The sequence below is a fragment of the Ursus arctos genome, unplaced genomic scaffold (assembly GCF_023065955.2).
Source record: "Ursus arctos isolate Adak ecotype North America unplaced genomic scaffold, UrsArc2.0 scaffold_10, whole genome shotgun sequence".
Taxonomy (NCBI): Eukaryota; Metazoa; Chordata; class Mammalia; order Carnivora; family Ursidae; genus Ursus; species Ursus arctos.
The window spans coordinates 67,005,847-67,025,663 of NW_026622764.1; the positions used below are offsets into that span (position 1 = coordinate 67,005,847).

General features: G+C 39.9%; 1 protein-coding gene across 6 annotated transcripts in view; it reads right to left on the minus strand.

Annotated features, from left to right (window-relative positions):
* FRY (FRY microtubule binding protein) overlaps positions 1 to 19,817 on the minus strand; it is a 429,999-nt gene that overhangs the window by 222,433 nt on the left and 187,749 nt on the right. Inside the window, exon 1 of one of the 6 annotated variants that reach the window (XM_057309298.1) lies at positions 1,456 to 12,358. The exons of the other annotated variants lie outside the window; for them this stretch is intronic. Within the exon in view, the coding sequence (XP_057165281.1) occupies positions 1,456 to 1,516 (61 nt within the window). The 5' untranslated portion in view covers positions 1,517 to 12,358. Of the gene's footprint in view, positions 1 to 1,455; positions 12,359 to 19,817 lie in introns of those variants that run through there. 6 annotated transcript variants of the gene reach the window in all.

The following is a 19,817-nucleotide window of genomic DNA, read 5'->3' on the forward strand; positions in this document are numbered from 1 at the left end:
CAGCTCATTTAATAAAAAAAGATTTGAGATTTCATTAGATTCTTAAATAGTTACGGAGATATACAATGACTATGTAAAATTCACTTGATCCCTGCCTACCAGAAGTTTATAATCTAAGACAGTGAGATGGTGATAAATCTATGAACTCACAGAAAGATACTTGTTGTTACTGACCCCTTATAAAAGTGAAGTTTATATATTGGGAGCAAGAAAGACAATAAGTAAAAAGGAGTTATTAAGATGTCTGCCAGATCATGGGAGTGGTCCATTCAGTGGAAACACAGTAAGGGTTAGTAACGTATCCAAGAGATATCAAACAACAAAAAGACTCAGTAGTTCACACAAGTCCTATTAGGATGCAGTTTTTCCTAATACGTGAAACTGTAAGTTTTGTCATTTAACTTGTACACTTGACATACATTAAAAAAAAAATCTCTTAGAGGAAAAAAAAGTTCCCTAACACACACTCAACTTTAGAAACCACAAAGTAAGGGGTAAATTAATGATGAATCAAGATTTCATTCCTAGAAACAGAATGGTATCTTATGTAAATATCTAATAGTTTATCATTAGAGATAGTGCAGAAGAATAATTAACAAGTAATTAAATCTCCCAAATCATTAATAAACAAAATGTTTCTCCTCTATTAGAGCCATATGTTGTGCCTTTACCATTTACAAATTAACTTTTCCTACCTTCATTAAATAGAAAGTTAAACGGTCGATATCCAAGATGCATGTAATTAACCCTGTGTCATGGAAGTTTCCTCTCATTAATTTTTCTGGGCTCCTGTACAATATTGCTTACAAGGTTATGCTAGAACTAATGTAACCAGGCTATTACTCTGATAAAGGAAAAGCAGAGGCATGCAGTTTAACGTTGGTTAACCCATGGTGTCCTATTTCTTAATTCATAAACAATAAAAGAAAACATTTTATTTGTACATGTTGGAGAAGGCTAAGCCAAAAGCAAAGGGAAAACTGCCTTAGGCTTATTTCAATGCTTTAAACAAAATAATTGAGTATTTACATTAATATTTAGAAGAAATCAAGAATAAATCCTACCTCTGCTCTAATATAAAATGCAATGGTATTACCTATTTTCCAAATACATACTAAGCTATTTTTACAGATTGCAATTTTGCAGCACAGATAGTCGCACTGAAATCTCCAGTGAAACTTCAGTGCACAGAAAAATTCCATTACATCACAGCCTGTTGTTCCATAGACTTACATACAAAAATTACCTCCGAAACACTGCAATCCCAAACAGAAACTTAAAAAGCATTATTCTTGCCTCTGAACGGTGACATCCAAAGTAAATCCCCACATGCAGATGCAATCGACACCCTCCCCCCACCCGCATCCATTGAAACCTTTAGAAGAATCTTCCCTACATTCAGCATTTAACAACCAATGATCCGTGCCATATGTTTCACCAGCCTTTCGTACCTACCAAGCCCTTTTATGAAGCTGATCACACAGGATCGTCTCCAACAAGCTGTTGTAATCTCCATGAGCCTGAAAAGGAACCCAAACGAACAGTCTGGAATTGCTACACAGACTATGTTCCAAAGCAAAAAAACATAATGACGGACTCCATGATCCCGTTGCTCACTGGCACCATAAGTGTCTCGGCCACAAGGTAGGGCTCTCGTATTTTTGGCCAAGGTGTATTTTTAGTCAGGTGCTGAAGACCTACAGTAGAAGACAAACTAAAACAGGCCTTCCGTCCAGGGCAGACTCTTCATACCAATGGGACCATTTTTAGCTGCACAGTAAGACAGTGACCTACAACTCACAGAGTGCCCGTATGTCTATATTTATCCACGAGAACATACTATGCTGACAGATTAGTAACGCTGCTCAGAGCACTCCAGGAACATGAGCCCGACCCACACGGCTCGCCATAAACAGTCCGTGCATACCGAACGCACGCGCGATCCCAGACCGAGCTCGCCCGTGCTGTTGTGTTCTGTGATTGAAGAAATGTAAGAGCAGAGATAACACAGGGCGGGTGATAAACCGTTGCTTGGGGAACTAGGAGCTCTTGGCCACATGTACAAACAGCTTTAAACAGCTTAAATTCTTACAGACAAAACCAATAGCACAGAATCCCCATGTGAAGCCAAGAGGCAGTGAGAAACCATACACCCTTAAGGAAAAATGAAACACTGAACATCTGTTGATACAACTAGTAAAGGAAAGTGATTGGGTTCAAATCCATAGTTCTATTCTTTTAAAAGCACAGCCTAAATCAACTGGTTAAATAACTTAATTTATAAGACCAAGAAGGAGCCACTATTTATGGCTGAACATCAAGTGTCTCACCCCCAAAAGAAAGCAGGTTTAGACCAGCGAAGAGACTAAGAAAACTGCGAAGTTACTTAAAAACAAAAGCGTAACTAATTGATCTTTCGGTGGGCATGATTTCTGACGGAAGACTTCTTTGAGGGTCCATGAAAATCTATGTCTTCACTAACACAGCCGTGAAGAGCATGAAACCCAAGTAATTTTCTACTCTTGCTTTACTCGGGGTCACTGACGGCTTTCGCTAGTAATGAAGGTGGAAATTACAAAGCGGCGCAGTATGGGGAATTGCCTGATGAACTGAAGCCTTTCACAGGCAGGAGAAACATGCCCAAACTGTGCACACGAGCACTTCAGGCAAGTGAAGGTGCTGTGGCACCACTGAGTCTCACACATTCGGGGTCTGTAACCTTTTTAAGGTTGATGATGCACAGTGGCATTTGGTGTGTGTTTTACTAAAAGGGGTCCAAACAATTCCAGTGCAAGAGTGTGCCTACGGAGGTATCTGTGCTTTCAGTAACAAGGATTCTTTTTCAACTCTCGTCTTTCCACGTCTAAATTGGAATCAAGACTTGACTGAAAATTTGCACTTTGTCAGCTTCCAATCTTTGGTGCTATTATTAGACCAGCCTTTCAAATGATGTGACTGTCATTCAATTAAAAGAACATGACTTCAGGCAGCCGCATAGAAATATGAAAAGAAGTATTTGTCATTTTATGTTTTACTCTTTTTACAGATACCCCTTACCAAACAACATTGAAGGGAGGTGAGGGGAAGAAGAGGCAGACAAGAGAATATATTCACGGGGCACTGAACGGGATTCAGGTACTCTGCTAGGCACTTTTCACATAACATTTCACGGGATCCTCACGGCAACCTTATAAGGTAGGCATTACATCTCCGTCTTAGAGGCGATGGAAGGGAATCAAAATAAGATTGCCCAAGGTCATTCAGACACAGGTTTGTCAGACTCCCAGGGTCTCTGCATTTAATTTTTATTCTAGTACTTCCCTTAATATGAATTGCAACTTTTTTTTTCTCTTTTAAAAATTTAAATTTTGTTAGTTAACATACAGTGCAATATTGGTTTCCGGAGGAGAATTCTTTGATTCATCCCTTACATACGACACCCAGTGCTCCTCACAAGTACCCTCTGTTATACCCATCCCCCTCTAGCCCATCCCCCACCCACCTCTCTCCATCAACCCTCAGTTTGTGCTCTATCATTAAGAGTTCTTATGTCTTGTTTTCCTCTCTCCTTTATCTCTTTTTCCCCTTCCCATATGTTCATCTGTTTTCTTTCTTAAATTCTACATATGAGTGAGATCATGTGGTATTTGTCTTTCTCTGACTGACTTATTTCATTAACATAATATACTCTAGCTCCATCCACATCGTTACAAATAGCAAGACAGCCAAACTATGGAGATAGCCCAAAGGTCCATCAACTGATGAATGGATAAAGAAGATGAGGGGTGTGTGTGTGTGTGTGTGCGTGTGCACACACACACATATATATATACACACATATGTACATATATCTATCTATCTATATAGACAGACACACACACACACACACACACACAATGAATTGGAACTTCTAAGCAGTGGTAACCTCAGCATATTTGTCTTGTACACATTTAAGAGCGGCCCTCAAATAATCTACTTTTTTTTTTACCCAGAAATTTCACTTATTCAAAACCTAGTTGAATTCCAGAGATTACAGTCTTATTTGATGCCCTCCATGGTCTGTTTGTCCTTCTGTGATAGCCAGGCACTTACTGGTCTGGGGAGCATCCTTAGGGCACGAACCACATGGTTTTCATCTTTGGGTCCCAAGGCCCTAGTAAAAGTTGAACTAATGAATCATCAAACGCGTCCCTATAGTCTAAACAGATGGCATAAAGTCTTTCTATTAAAGCTCAGAGTCTTTGATACTAAGAGTTCCCACCTTACCTCATCCATCTCCAGTCAGAGCTTATTTCTCCCCTGGTGAACATTATTCTAACACCCTAATTTCCTCCTCAAGTTATGTTAGATTAAAAGCAATTACGGATGTATGAAGGCTCCTAAAGTCAGGGCATCCTGACAGTTGAGTAAGTGACAGCTGTCAGCTGATGGTTGAGAGTAACTGAAAAATCAGGAACGAAAAGCAGACATAAAACTTTTGAAGGATAGGAACCTAATTTAGCATAAAAAGAGTTGACCCTTAACATTTCAAGAGCTCTAAAGGTAACCATATATTATAGAATCTTTATTAACTAATACATTTGCTAATGATCTGAATTCATTTAGACATGGTTAAACTATGTTAGCATCCTATAGTCACAGACATAATATAGAAAACACTAAGGTAATTAATAGAAAGAATTCTGTTCAAAATTATTAAATTAAAATGTTTTGACACTTCAAGGGTTAAGCTTCACGACTGGGAGAAGTTTGCTGAGAGACCGTTTGTTCCCTGATGATGCGACATAAATGTCATGCATTTTAAACTATATTAATATAATCTAAATTTAATAAATAAAATCAACTGGATTACTGGCATGTTTAATTGATAGTTCCATAATAACCCTCAAATCTAAATTAAATTATTACTTTAACAGATAATCTAATATTCGTAAAAATTTCCTTTCTGCTTCTGGGTGGCCTGGTGGCATGACCACAAATATTTTTAAGGGCAAATCAAAGTCCAAACCCGCTTCTACCTTCACAAGCTTAGAAGTTGCAAGGAAGTTTCTGGGTGTGCTTAGCTGACCTCTCTGCTTCAGGAAAGATTGTTTGTAGGCTACTGGTCGACTGGTAGCTACTTTACTAGCATGAAGGTTACATCACAAAACCACTCTCATTAAATGTAGCCTAGGGGTCTATTCACCTTCCTTAATGTCAATGTCAATACCATATTATGGGAAGCAAGAAATATCCTTTAGACAACAACCAAGAAATTTTTTCCAGCTTGAAGAAAAAGCCAGCTTTTATAATGATCATATTAAACACTATTTCATTCAAAACCCTAAAGTGATTAAAAAAAAAAAAACTTAAGCTGATGATGATTCTTGTTTTTTTTTTTTCTATCATTGCTTATAAATCCAATATTTCTCACTGAGCCTTTAGAACTAGTTTGTGATATATTTAATGAAACATTTTGGTAATCAAGTCGGTTACATTTTATATGCATAATAACCTGCATATTAGTCTTTCTGGAAATTTAGTAAATACAAGTGTGAAAGTATTATCACAAAAATATGGCAGTTAACGATAAATGCCAGTGCCCAAAGGATTCTATCTTTTCACTCTTTTTCCGTGACATAACATAGTACAGAATATATTCATTCATCTGTATTAATAAATCTTTCAGAGACAAAGGGCCTCTGAGACTGTCTTAGGGCAGGAATCAAGTACAACACCAGAGTTAAGCACACTGTAAGCAAGCATCACCTGCAGCCTTGCCTCCTCCCTGTAGAAACCACATTAAGATCAGAGAGCCCCTAAAAGACAATGTGTCATTGTGCCTGGAAGTCGTGGCTATCAAGGAGGCATCTAGTAGTAGGGAGTATTTGCCAAGCATGTCGTTGCCTCAAGACATATGCTCCGAACACATGCAGCCGAAAATGTTTACCAGGAAGACCTCTAGGAACATACTGGTTTGTCTTGGCACAGGGTGCCTCTGGAAACAAGCCACCATGAGAGCAGGGTTCTCCCAACAGGTGTGCGATGCTCCTTAGGTACAGATCGTCTGAACCTACAGGGAGGCTCTCTTTAAGCCTCCATGTGTCACCCGTGGTATAAATTACCAGGTGGACTTAAACCCAGCCTTAGGAAGGAGAAGTGGAAGGGATTCTATGTGTGAAAGAACACTGATATGTTACGTGTTCTTATGTACTCCAAATGCTTTTGCTCCAAAAAGTTTCTCTCATGATTTCCTTCAATCAGCTTATAAACATTCCCTTGTTCTATGACTATAGTCCCTAACTGGATCTCTCCTGCCTACGGTCTTTAAATTACACAGTTCTGGAGGACAATGGTGTTGATCTTGTTTCCTGAATTTAACTCATTTAGTTTGGGGGAAAGGGGCCTGACAAAAGCCCAGAAAGGACCCAAAGCTGGAGATCTCTATAAAAAGCACAGATTCCAGGGCCTCAAAAAGACTGATAGAATCTCAACCTCTGGTGAGGCTAGAATCTGTCTTTTTTAAAACTCCGTAAGTGATTCTGATGTGCGGCCATGTTTGGAAGCTACTGGTGGCCTCTGGGAATATGTAATCATGAATGATAATTGAGCATCCTGTAACTGTCTCCCTAGACAGGGGAATGCAGAGGAAAGTTTGAAATAGTTACCGTTTGAACGGAGCTATCAAGCGGGTAACCTCAAACCTGCGACTTTCAACGTAATGAAGCATTAGAAAGTAAACCTAAAAATCTTAGGGTTTGCTTATTCTGTCCTTATTTTGTTTCTTACTTTAAAACACCCTCATAGGTTCCTCTTCTTTGCCCCAAATAGATGTCAATCCCAAACCTAAGTACTTTATACACAGACTAACACAAATTCTCCTCTAGCTTTTATTTGCACACAACTCAAGCAAATGGGATGTAGAAAACCAAAAGGCAAGATGTAACAAATGACCACTTGACGGATACAAAATTTCTTAAAAGCACTCACACAATTGATGAGTATGCCAACAAAGGCCGGGCAATGCCATTCATTTTAGAGTAAACCTCCTGGAACCCATTAGTAGTCCTTAAAGACATTTCTGAATGGTTGCCCAGAATTTTTTTAAAAAGGGGCGGGGCATGTGCGCTAGAGGACATGGTGTCAACAAAGGGTGAAAACTTCTGAAAGATTATATTTGCATCCAAAACATCTACATACCTAATAAAATAAACCTGACCACGGGGGTTCATTTCCAATGGACTCACTCACTGGAGTTCAGGTAAGTACAGTCAGAATGAGAGTACCAATAACTATTTGCATCAAAGAGCGTCCTTTAAATCAAGATTTCTGAATTTGGAGTTTTGAATGAAGACATTGACCTTTTCTATAATGTATATAATCTCCATTGACACGGTAAATGCCAAGAGCTCAGGAAATTAGCCCATAGCCTTTTTGGCCACTCAGTAAGAAAGCATATAGAACCCAACAATGTCCAAGAACACGCTACCCTGAATGTTAGGGATCCATGCAGCTAAATATCCCATGTCCATTTCCATTCAGTACTTATGAATCATCTATACTGGTTTTACTTACAAGCAAATAGAAATTTCCAAAAGAGAAATTTATACACAGAAATGTAAGGAGTAAGAACACCACTATTTGCGGGGGGCGGGGGGGCTATAATTGTTTTTCTGCCAAGTTAAATCTTGCCTTTACAAAAGTGCAGCAGAGTGGGGAGAAGGCACATAACTTTTTATTGCTAAGGAATCATCTTTCCCCACGACCTTCATCTCCATAACCTTGTTCTGCCCAAAGAGGATTCTGGAATGACTCAGCCTACAACACATTCTCCTTGTATTTGGGGTTATTGACGCTTTGGAGAATCAAAAAATATGGCCCAACAGAGGGTCCTCCTTCAGGTAAGATGTTGTATCCAAAGCAGGGTATCAGGCGCCCACCTGCACCTAAATGAAGCAAAATACAGATTCCATGGTAGCATGGACCCATAAGTCCGTGTTTAAGTGCTGTCTCCGCCACACAACTAGCTAGCCACAGGTCCTTGGGCAAGTCACACAGCCCGAGACTCAGACTATTCATTCGCAAATATAATAAATTCAGACTTAAACTATGACAAAACAACAATTCTGCAGCATTTTAAAATTAACTAAACATTCCTTAGGCTAATCTAGAGAGTTTCATTCAAAGATCTCATAAATCTAGGGGCGCCTGGGTGGCACAGCGGTTGGGCGTCTGCCTTCGGCTCAGGGCGTGATCCCGGCGTTATGGGATCGAGCCCCACATCGGGCTCCTCCAATGGGGGTCTGCTTCTTCCTCTCCCACTCCCCCTGCTTGTGTTCCCTCTCTCGCTGGCTCTATCTCTGTCAAATAAATAAATAAAATCTTAAAAAAAAAAAAAAAAGATCTCATAAATCTAGCAGTCAGAATGACAAGCCGGACGTCAGAAGTTACTACTAAGCACAATCAGTGTAAGGCAACTCCCAAAATGCAATCTAGGTTTAGAGCGTCTGTATTTTATAATATGAAATGATGAAATGCCAGAAGTCCAAGATCTTATTGAAAAACAATTCAAGACAATTTCTTGTCTATGCTGTTTCATACTAGCCACGTATAGCTATTAAGCCTTTAAATTGTGACCAGAGCAACTGAGTTACTCGATTTTAATTTTCATTTGCTTAAATTAAAATTTAAAACCTGATGCTTCATTCAGTTATCAGAAAAAAGTTATGTTTGGAAGAATTGCATACATGAAACTCTATTCATCTATAAATTTTATGAAATCTAAATAAAGTATTTGACCCATTTGGTGTCCAAATTTAGATGTGCTGGTGGTGTAAGACAAACACTGAATTTTGAAGAAAGAGTCCCCCCCCAAATGTAAAATACTTATTGATAATTTTATGCTGATTACATGTTGAAATAATACTTTAGATATACTGAACTAGGTAAAATATTTTATCAAAATTAATTTCAGATGTTTGAAAGCTCTGTTTAATGTGGCTACTAAAAAAACTTAAAGTTGCATATGCGCCCTGCGTTATGTTTCTATTATACATGCTGTTCTCAAGACCACTTACTGCTTTATAAGACGGACAGATGGGAAAAATTTTTGTGGAAAGCCATTAAGAGAAGCCACAGTGTTGCACAGTCATGAATTAGGAAATACCCATAGTCGGATATATTTACAAATAAATGATAAAAATATTGATTTAATAAGCAAACATTTATTAATCACTTCAAAAAGTATCAGGTTGGGTGGGACTGAGCGGTGATTACCTTTATCCCCACTTGATGGCTGAGAAAATCAGATTAACCTGTCCAAGATAGCACACCAGTAAATGCTAGAGAAAAGGACTCACATACAGCTTTTCTGGCTCAGAAGCTTGTACCCTTCAAGCTACACCAGATTGCTTCCTAGAAGTTGAGAAGCAAAAACACCATAAAAGATCTCTCTGCTATTCAATGCTTCCACGTGGCACCCAAATCCATATAAAACCAAATATAAAACTGACTAGGGACCAGATTTTTAAACATCTTATACTCCCTTAGCAGTGTCATCATCTACATGACAATTGATCACGCACTGATTTGTAATAGTTTCTGTATTGCTATCATCATTCTCACTGAATATCTCATGGATTTCCACCTGGCCCGCCTCTTTGCGGTAAGAACGTCACACTTCTTTGCAATGCACCCAGGCTTCCACTGAAGTGTTTCACACACACACACAGTGAATATTCGTTGATTTGTTTACATTTTTAATTTTTTAAACCACATCTCTGTGGGAAGGAAACCTGGTAAAATCGTCTAAGATTGTGACTTCCTAATACAGACCCCCATTAGCCAAAGAGGTACACCACTATCTCGACTCATGGACACAGTTCATCACGGGCATGTAATTCAGTGGGCTCGGAGTTAATATCCACCTGAAAACTCAGGAGGAATTCAAGTGCCGGGGAGAATGGGCTCAATATTTAACTAGAAAGCTAAACGGACAAAAGTCCATATGAATTTTTAGTGGGCTTCTTTTTCATTCTGACCGGCAGTTCTGGACTCCCTTCCATCTGCTCTGCTCCATCAAGCCACTCTTTCGATTTGCTTCTGCCGCGGTGACCTACACACTTCTTTATTTGACCTTCCTTTTCCTCTCAATCTTGCTGACCCATCTTCTCTTTCAAAGACCTTTAAAAGAACTCCACTTGTGCCACAAAGCCTCCCTTTAACCAAATAAGAGGGAAACGGTTATTTTCCTTACCCAATTACATCCTGGGATGCAAGAACTTTGAGCTCCCAAATTGGAAGGGGGTGAAAATATTTAAATATGAATGGAGTATTATTATTGCATAACCTTTGGTCTTGATTATCTCCGATCTCCACCATATCGCTATAGGTTCCCCTACTTAAGAATCCTCATTCTTAAGTAGCCTCTGTAGAGTTGTTGACATGCTGACCTGTCTGCCTGCAGTACTGTGTGGTGGATATATAATTATAAATTAATTTTAAGTTCATTATTTTGCAATATTCATTCAGAGAATTGAGAGTACACGAGACAGCAGAGGTTTTTATAATCAAGTTAGGCGCACGACTGCCTTGGTTTCTTAAGTGATGACATACCCCATGCCATTACTTATTAATTGTTACCAGAGCACTCTGTGGCATTCTGAAATAGTTACTGTCATGCCCTGGCAGCCCATGAAAGTTAATGCAACTTCCAGAAGTTTCGTCATATAAGGGCAGGGAAGGAGGCTTTGGAAGAATCTGATTCAACTAGCCTTAACGGGATGGAGTTTGAATTGGCATAAAAAAAGAAAAATACATCATCGTCAAGTTGCCTATGAGTGGGAGAAATTTCCTCCTAGAAGGATTTATGCAGGTACACGCGGCCCCAGAAAGCACACTGCTCTCCCTAAACAGTGAGGGAAAAGTGAAACAATTGATAATTGTCTGCATGGCAGCAGCAAACCAGGTCTGGCTAGGAGTACAATAAAAAGCAGCTAACAGATATCATCTTGAACCGCATCTCTAAAGAAGTGCCGATGTTGGGACTGTTCATGGTGCATCGGTTTCCTGCGAAAATCACAGTACATTTTCCTAGGAGACTTTCGTATGTGCAAACTGCTTGAGACCACTTAGCTGAACTGATACTCTACCACCACCCCTGAGCATTCCAGTGGGCTGTGTGCCATTCGTTAGATGTTAATCTGTACATTCAAGTGACTCAAGGTCATTTGGTCATCTCAATTGTATATTTTATTAAAAAACAAAACCTGTCCATCTGTAACCTGGGAATAACTATGAAACCAATTCCACAGCGGCTAAGCACAGCAGCTGCGAAACACCTCTGGGTGACCTCAGTGCAGTCAATCAAGTGAGTATTGTCGAGAGAGAACTCTACAATCCCATTATCCTCCACACAAATATTCTATTTAAAGAGCACGGGTTTCTATTCAACGTATAATTTCAAAACACTGTTCCTCAGGTGATTGCTTCTGTCCTTCTCTTTAAGCAGCTTGCATGACTACAGAACCACACGTGTTTTGTATGTGCTTAACAGAGCACAGACCTAGGGTAGATACCGAGTCCTGGTGATTCCACCGCCAACAGTTTAAAACTGCTCCCTCCTCTCCAATGCCGCCACCATCACCTTGAGTCCTTGTCACCTCTTTCCTAGGTTATCCCTGAAGGGACTCTCCCTACCTCCATTTTTTCACTAAGACTCCAAGAGTGAGCTGTGATCTCACCATGTTGCTCCCTGACTAAAAATCCCTGGAGGCTGCCCCATGCTTTCAGGGTGAAGCCCGGAGCCTTCAGCAGGTCCTTCAACGTGCCTCATGATCTGACCCAACTTGTGCAGCATCTGTCACTCTCTGTAAAGGACCCTGGGATCCAGCTGTCACTGACTGGCCACATCTACACCTCCCTGCATTTGCTCACGTTGTTTCCTCCGCTCCTTGCCCTCTTCTCTGTAGCATTCTTCAAGTTCAAATGTCACAGCCTCTGGGAACTATTCCTAGCCTCTTCCCTCCCACTTCAAATGCTGAATCACTTCCTCCTCTTGATGATTCTGTATGTCGGTCTCTCTAAGTCCAGGCACAATGGCTGGCACAGGTAGAACACGTATTTAATCAGCATTTTTGTTCTCTCTGCAACTTCCTTAGGCCTTCTCTTTCATCAAAGCGGGCGGTCCTTGACTGTAAAGCTCCCGGAAGGCAAGAGCAGGGTCCTCTCTCCCACGGTGCCCCACACAAGGAGGCCTTTAATAATTTACAAGAAGCAAAGGAGGGCCTGCCGATTCACTCTCAGGGACTTCCTAGAACTTTTCGAGCATGTCCAGTTTGGGCTGATGCTTTGAGTACATCCACCTCATGAGAAAATCGTGAGGAAAATCTTTGGGTTCAGACTATTTTCTAGTAAGGTAATCCGTTTCTCCAAATACATTCTCACGTGGGGAAAGACCTTGAGCAGTAAAAATTACATTAACTCAGTCGATTCCACCAAGAATGGTCTCCTTCTAATTTGGCAAATGTGGCTGGAAGGTTTAAAAGTAAAGTTAAATTAAATCCATACAACGCATACGACATTTAGATAAATATTGATATTTGTTATTATTTTAACAGAGAGCAAACTTTGACAGGGTTAATAAATTTAAAACAAAAACAAAAAGAGGGGGATGTGCAAAATGGGCAAAGGGGAGTGGGAGACACAGGTACCCTGTTGTGGAATGAATACGTCACAGGGATGAAAGGCACAGCATAGGGAATACAGTCAGTGGTACTGGAATAGCGCTGTATGGTGACCGATGGGAGCTAATACTTACGGTGAGCACGGCATAACACCTAGAGTTCTTGAATCACTGTGTTGTACACCCGAAACTACTGTGACATTGTGTGTCAACTATACTTCAACAAAAATTCTTTTAAAAATAAGACAAAAGCAAAAACAATCTATCACAGAAATATTCTCTCAAGTTGGCTGATCACTACATAAATAAAAAATTATTTCACTCGAACTTCATTTTGAGTTTCATGGACACATCTGCCCAGGGTTCTATGAACACAATGGTGCAATTGAACTTGTTGAATTTACTCAAAGAAAACAGGTGAGGGTCACAGAAAGAAGGGGACTTTAAAGCCAAGAGTAGATGTTAATTACTGTTTGAAATAAAAGACTCTGACGTACAGAATGTTTGGTATTGCTTGCTAGGTTCTGATCTACGGATGGGATAAATGAACGCCTGCGAAGTTTGGCCCTAAACCTCCCACGCCCGTTCAGGTCATTTTATCCTGTCAAACATTTAAGTTTGTTAACAGCCAATGTGTCCTGAAGTGTTCTGGGGAATCTGACAATGACAGGATGATGGATTTTTAGCCCGGGGCGGGGGGGAATCTAGACAGGCACAGCACAGTTACACAACAACGTCACTGTTGCGACAATGGAAGCGTGTAGAAAGCGTAGGGGAAGTGGGGCAGTGAGAGAAAACTTCACTCCAAAGGGGACACCTGAACTCATCATACTTGGGAGGGGAGTTCGGCTCAGATCCAAAAAGCATACACTTTCTGTTTAACTCATGTGACACAGAAACTACTGCAACTATAACATATACTAACACCTTGCTGTGTTATCAGTCACTCTACACAATTTGGAATTTGAAAGAAAGGTATTTCACCTCAGATATCTTCAGATGGTATGGTCTCTGAAGTTCCAAAAACATAGCTCTTCACCAAAATGTCCACTATACGAAGTGGAAAAGATCAGATTGCCAAGCCAAGAAGAAGTCACAGAGAACCCCAGGCCTCTTCAGGTCCTGGTCACTCTGTCTTGGCAATGAGGTAATGAGATAAAAGCATTCACTCATAGAGGAATTTAGATAAGCATGAAATGGGGAAATAATAAGAGTAATGGCTCCCGTTTATTGAGCAACTGCCAAGAGAGGCTGTATGCTTCATCAACTCATTTAATGGTTATGGCTCTATGCGTACATATATATACACGCGGTACTTCTTTCTAAAGACGTGCATGATACCTTTTTAGGCAATCAGTTTAAGTAACTTGCTCAAGGTCACATAGCAAGTAAGTGGCTGAGACAAACTGGATGTTCATAAACAGCCCAAATCATATGGAAAAAGGAACTAAAACAAGCTTAAGTAAATTATTTTCACATTTTATACTATAATCAAAATTAGCGAATCCAGTGGTCACAAAGGCAGAAGAATACAGAAGAGACAAAAAGTAAGTCACGGCTCCTCCCCGTAGAGGATTCACAGTTCAGAGCCACAGCTTTGTGTGGCTTCCCAGTGTGGGTATTTAACCTCTCCTTAGGCCAGAACACAATGAAGAACTAGGTTTGCATAATGGGCCTTTCTTCTTTGTGCCACGTGACCACAGTTGCATCATTTCCCTCTGCCGCATGGCTTCAGTGAAGAGTGTGATTCACTTCTGTTTTCAGCAAGGAAAAATAAAAGCAAATAACCCGAGTGGGATGACACTTCTGGCTCACTCTTCCAGACTTGGTTCACTTTCCAACCATTTCTTGGTTGAAGTGGAGGAGACAGACACTCGCACTCAAGCGCCGAGCTCCCATGACTCTGCCAGGCCCAGCACCATGGGGCATGGATAGGTCTTTGACACGAATTTAATACTGTCCGTAAAGAACCTTCCAACCTTCTCTCCCTTGTGTAGGTCAATAGCAGAAACTTCATGAAAACATGGAGCTGAATAAATCCGTGAGGAGTTGTCTTTCAATAGAAAACAGCCCAGTAAGATGCAGACTGAAATGGGGAGGGATGTCCTAGGGACAGGATCAACAATTTATCTCTATCCTTTGCCCAGAGCCTGAAGAGCATTTTCATTCTCCTGGCCCAAGAAGTGACAGTCTCTTAGTCACTCCCTAAAACAAGAGCCTTGTCTGGCAGAACAATATATTTAATGAGCTCATTGGGCCAGTTTGACGGCTGTTATTTTGTGTATAGGGGACACTTGAGGATTGATGAGTGGACCTTCCATCCCTGGAGTGTGTACCCTTCATGACGAGTTAGATGCTCTGCCTGAGCTCCCTTTACCAGATCATTATACTTAACTTTGGTCTTCTCCTGCACTCTAGGCAACCTTCCTTAATTTCTGCATCATGCCTATCAAGTCCAGGCTCTCCATATCTCACCAGCATAAAAGCATACAGAATAATATATTCTAGCATGACAACAATACTCTCACCCCACTCCTGGCCCATGAATGAGATTACAGACTGTGCGCCAGGTCACAGGTCAAGTCCATTTTTGCATTCCATAGAACTTGTAAGCTTATGGAAACAAATGGTTTGGATATAGATGGTCTGTAAAATGAATTCAGATGATCACTTTCAGTTCATAATGACATTTTTAGTTATTCAGTGTGTTTGCAACTATCAACCAGTGTTGATATGACCCCCGCATTTTGGAAATCTCACTCTCAAGTGCCAACACACCATTACAAAAGCAAAGGTGAGATCAGTGCACAAAGCTGTGGTGAGGACCAGACGGTCCTGGAGAGGTGGCTGGCGGCAGAGAGGCAGGAAAGGAAGAGTTGTGGGTCCTCCAGATGGGATGGCCCGTGTCATGAACCCCTGGAACCAGGCCTTGGCAGAGATAACGGGGACAGAGATCCAGATGTGGGAGACATCATTTGGAAAAGAATGCATGACAAGTTTTAACAATATTTTCAATGAACAAGAAAGAAGGGCTGAAAAGGACTCCAGTTTCTTGCCTGGGACTAACTGATCATGAAATTCAGCATTTACAATGAAGCTGAACAGAATAAGGGACCTGGAGGAGAGAGAGAAAGTCATAGCTTCACCAGGCTGGTGAGAAACGATTCAGCTTTGGAGATAACTATCAGAAATACAGGAACATAGTAGGGAAGATCTGGCCTTAGGGGTCAATGAGTAATATTTATGTACAAACAATAGTCACTCTTATTCATACATGCAACTCATCTTTCAGGGGGTTGATTATTGGTCATATTTTATGGTAATTATCAATTTATGTTGGTTGCTTTCACTAGACAATCTTCTCCTTAAGAGCAGGAACTTGGCTCATGTTCAGCTAAAAGTCATCTCAGGGTATTAGAATTCAAAATTGTTTTTTCTGCTGTCTACACAAACTGTGTCCAAAGGCTGAAAGCAGTAGGTCAATCAGAGTGGCAAAAGACGCATTTCTCCTATTTTCAGGAAGAAGAATACATTCCAGAAATTCCCCCACCAACTTGAAGCACAGTTGCAAGCTTGCACTGAAGGTTGAGAATAAGTGAGCATCTGTCTCTTTCAGACATGCTGGGGGAAATGAGCACAGGAGGGAGTTGGGAATGACCCCTGCTGGGCAGCCCATAAGAACAGAGGTTCTAGAGCCGGAAGTAAATTTGAATCTAGGTGCCAGCACTTACTGATGCACTTTCCCTGGGGAAGTCATTCATTCATTCATTCATTCATTCATTCATTCATTCATTCATTTTTCACCTATACAGTGGTATTTGACTCCATAGGATCTGATGAAGTTTAAATGAGATAGTGCTTAGAACAGTGGGTGAAACTAGAGGCAGAGAGGTACAGAATTTTTATTTGAGACCTCTTAAGGCTCTTTGCCACTGCTTTTTGACAAATACCACTGTGGTAACTTAGTAGGAAATACATGTCAATATCCTTCTGCTCCTACCTGAGTTTCATCAATTTCACCTACTATTAATCAATCTCCTGATCTTGCAAAGAATAATGAGAGGTAGCATAGGTTAGTGTTTACCCTAGACTCTAGGTCTGATTCCTGGCTCTGTCACTTACAAATGATATGTGTAAAATAGGGTCATGGTGAAGATTAGAGGAAATGATGCATGTAAAGCATTTAATACAGCACCTGACACTTCGTAAGGGCTTATAAATATCAGCTATTATTACTGTGCTTAATGCAAGGCTACGTAACAAAAGGTGGGGAGTTATTAATAGTCATCTACCATTGTATGGATTATATTTTATGGCAGTTTCTATTGTTGCCTACCCTTCTGCCTTGGTAAGAATCTCTATTTTGTTCAAGCAGCAGGTAGAAGTCTCTTGTCCGTGGACCCACCCCAGCCCCAGGGCATGGATCATGGTTTGTCTAAACCAACATGGTAATTCCATTCAACTTTGCCAGGCCTGGCATACCATCCAATTCCAATTAGGAGTGCAAGAGGAAGTTTGCTGGGGTCTTTGGCAAAATTTTCTCCTTCTTGCCAGAAGAAAGACCTAACCTGGACTCCCTCCCTTCCTGACTCTTAAGTAAAGCAAAGATGTTTGGAACTGAGGTGGCCATCTGTGATCATGCAGTGACAAGTCTAAAGATTGGATGGTCTGAGTCCTTGAGCTTCTAAATCCACCTGGAACCTCCCATGTCCAGACTGTGGGTTAGGTAAGTGAATTAAAAGTCTTGACTTTTTCAGCCATTATGAAGTTATTCTAGTATTTATGGCAAGAGCCCCCTAAAATGACACACATTTCAAATTACTAGATGGTAAGAAAAAGTTACCATACATTATACCTATGAATGGCACGCCTGTTACTGTACTGTGATTAGTGACAAGAGGGATTCAGGATTTAGAATAAAAGTCACTGATCCTACTCAATCATTTCTAATTCATATTTTTCTTTTTTTAAGTGGAACAATTGGCTAATCTCAAAAGATAATTTAAATTTCAACTCCTTTGCCCCTCTAGGAAAATGGCAATATAAGCATTAAAGTGGCTCACAAAATGGTTAACGAGAGAAAGAAAAGACGCTAAGTTAACGTTAAAATAAGATTTTTGGATATTTAAAATGTAGAATTTTAGAGAGAGGATTTTTAGAGGATGAGAATGAATTCTCAATCATAATTTTGACCTTTCTTAAAACTCAAGAATTTAACATTCTTAGTTTTGTTTTTTTTTAGTGGAAAATGGGCCAGGTTTTCAAACACCTTCAAAATTTCTATTTCAATTGGCAGAAGCTGGGATTAGCTTTCCCATAATGATAAGGACTGGGGGTTTGTTAGTAAACAGAACACAAAAATCAGCAGGGAATACTACAATATTTTCTTACTTTCCTATTTTCCTGCAATTGTATTCAGTCAAATAAAATAGAGAAGATGTTGTCCTGTACTCTCAGCCTAGAAGAGAAGATGAGAACAGGACTCAGGGCCACCATCAAACCCTGAGGGAAGTAAAACAAAACACCCAGTGTGGCCCAACACAGGGCTTGGCTTCTCTCTAAACTCCCGAAGGAAGCTAAAATACTCATTTGAAAAGTAGAAGTTTAATTTTGGGATGCTGAAATAGTACAAGTGATACTACAGCTAAGGCCATGTTGTCAGTCAATAGCAAGGCCTCATTTTTAGGGGAGAGTCATTAAAAATGTGGTTTTCAAAAGCTGAAAATTGAGAAGCTGAGTTTCATTTTTTGAAGAAAAACTGCAATTTGTCTTCCACTTGGTGTTCGCACTTGTAAATTTTAAACTAACTGCTTATAATTTGCGAAAGCCATAGGCGATCTATTCCCTTAGGGCAACTTTTTTAGTTGTAAAATTCTTTAAAGCTGTCACGAGAACTTTCTACCTAGTCGCAGGCATAAATTACAGGTGGATGGTGTAACAAAACCAAACGGTGTTTCAGACAGATTTTTAATACTATCTTGCATCCTTATGACCTTCTTTATTTCAACATGACTTAACTGAAACATAATATCTACTAAAACCTAGGAGAGTATCCTTTGACTGTATGATCATTATGCTATAAAGCTTCCAGAATGCCAGCAATTTCTACAAGCACCATATCTCACCGTGCCGAAAGAAATGCTTGTCTCCCGATCAAGAATGCTGGCACTTCAAATTGGAGACAACCCTGTTCAAATTCACTGAGTTGGATACACAGTCATTTTATTGTAAAAAAACAAAAAACAAAAAAAAAAAACAAAACAACAACAACAAAAGACACAATAGAAAGAACCTGATAGGCTGTGTAGTGTGACACCTATTTCTTATTCAGGATACTTAAAAGCATACTAGTCCAAGAAAGTGATCAAGCTTAGAAAGCCCAGATCAAGTCTCTACTTATCAGTCAAGTTCAACGGCGTACAACTCATCCTCCTCCAGTTTGGCTTTAATGGCATAGGAGAAATAACTGACACATATGATGATATTTACACAAACCTCATTTTTCAGTGGAGGTATTCAAAACCCTTCACATTAAACAGGTAGCGACAAGGTGTCACGTTTGTTCCTTTCACATAAGGAAGTGGGGAAAGGAGGCAATCAAGGTCACACACAGACAAATAACAGAAAAACAGGGAAGAAAAACTTAATCTCGTATTTAAACAACTGAAGTATGTTACTGAGTTGACGCTTATGTAATATGCTATTTTCTTGATTTGCCAGATCCTTCCTACATCAATATAACATTCAAATGGAATTTTACTAAAGGTTCGCCCTAGTTAATCTAATACCCTGTCCTTTTCATGGCTGCCAAAATACATATTTACCTGTTTAAGTCTAAACTCAAAGAAGTTAGCCTACTGTCTCTTAAGCTCAGGCAAAAAAATTTTAATGGAAATTTGATTGTATATTTCCATAATGTTGTGCTTGTGGCATTAGCTGAAAAATTCTGGAAATTTCAAAGCTGTCTTCCACTGCTAAACTACTTTGCACTTTGCAATTGATTAAGAACAGCAGAGGCAGTCAGAGTTGTATATCAAATTAGAGTTGATAAAAGCTCTTAAAATAGATTTGAATGCCGTCTTGAAAAAGATTTCAACTCCCTTAAATTGACATGACAACAAATTCTTACAGCAGCATAAAAAGTATTAGCTGAAAT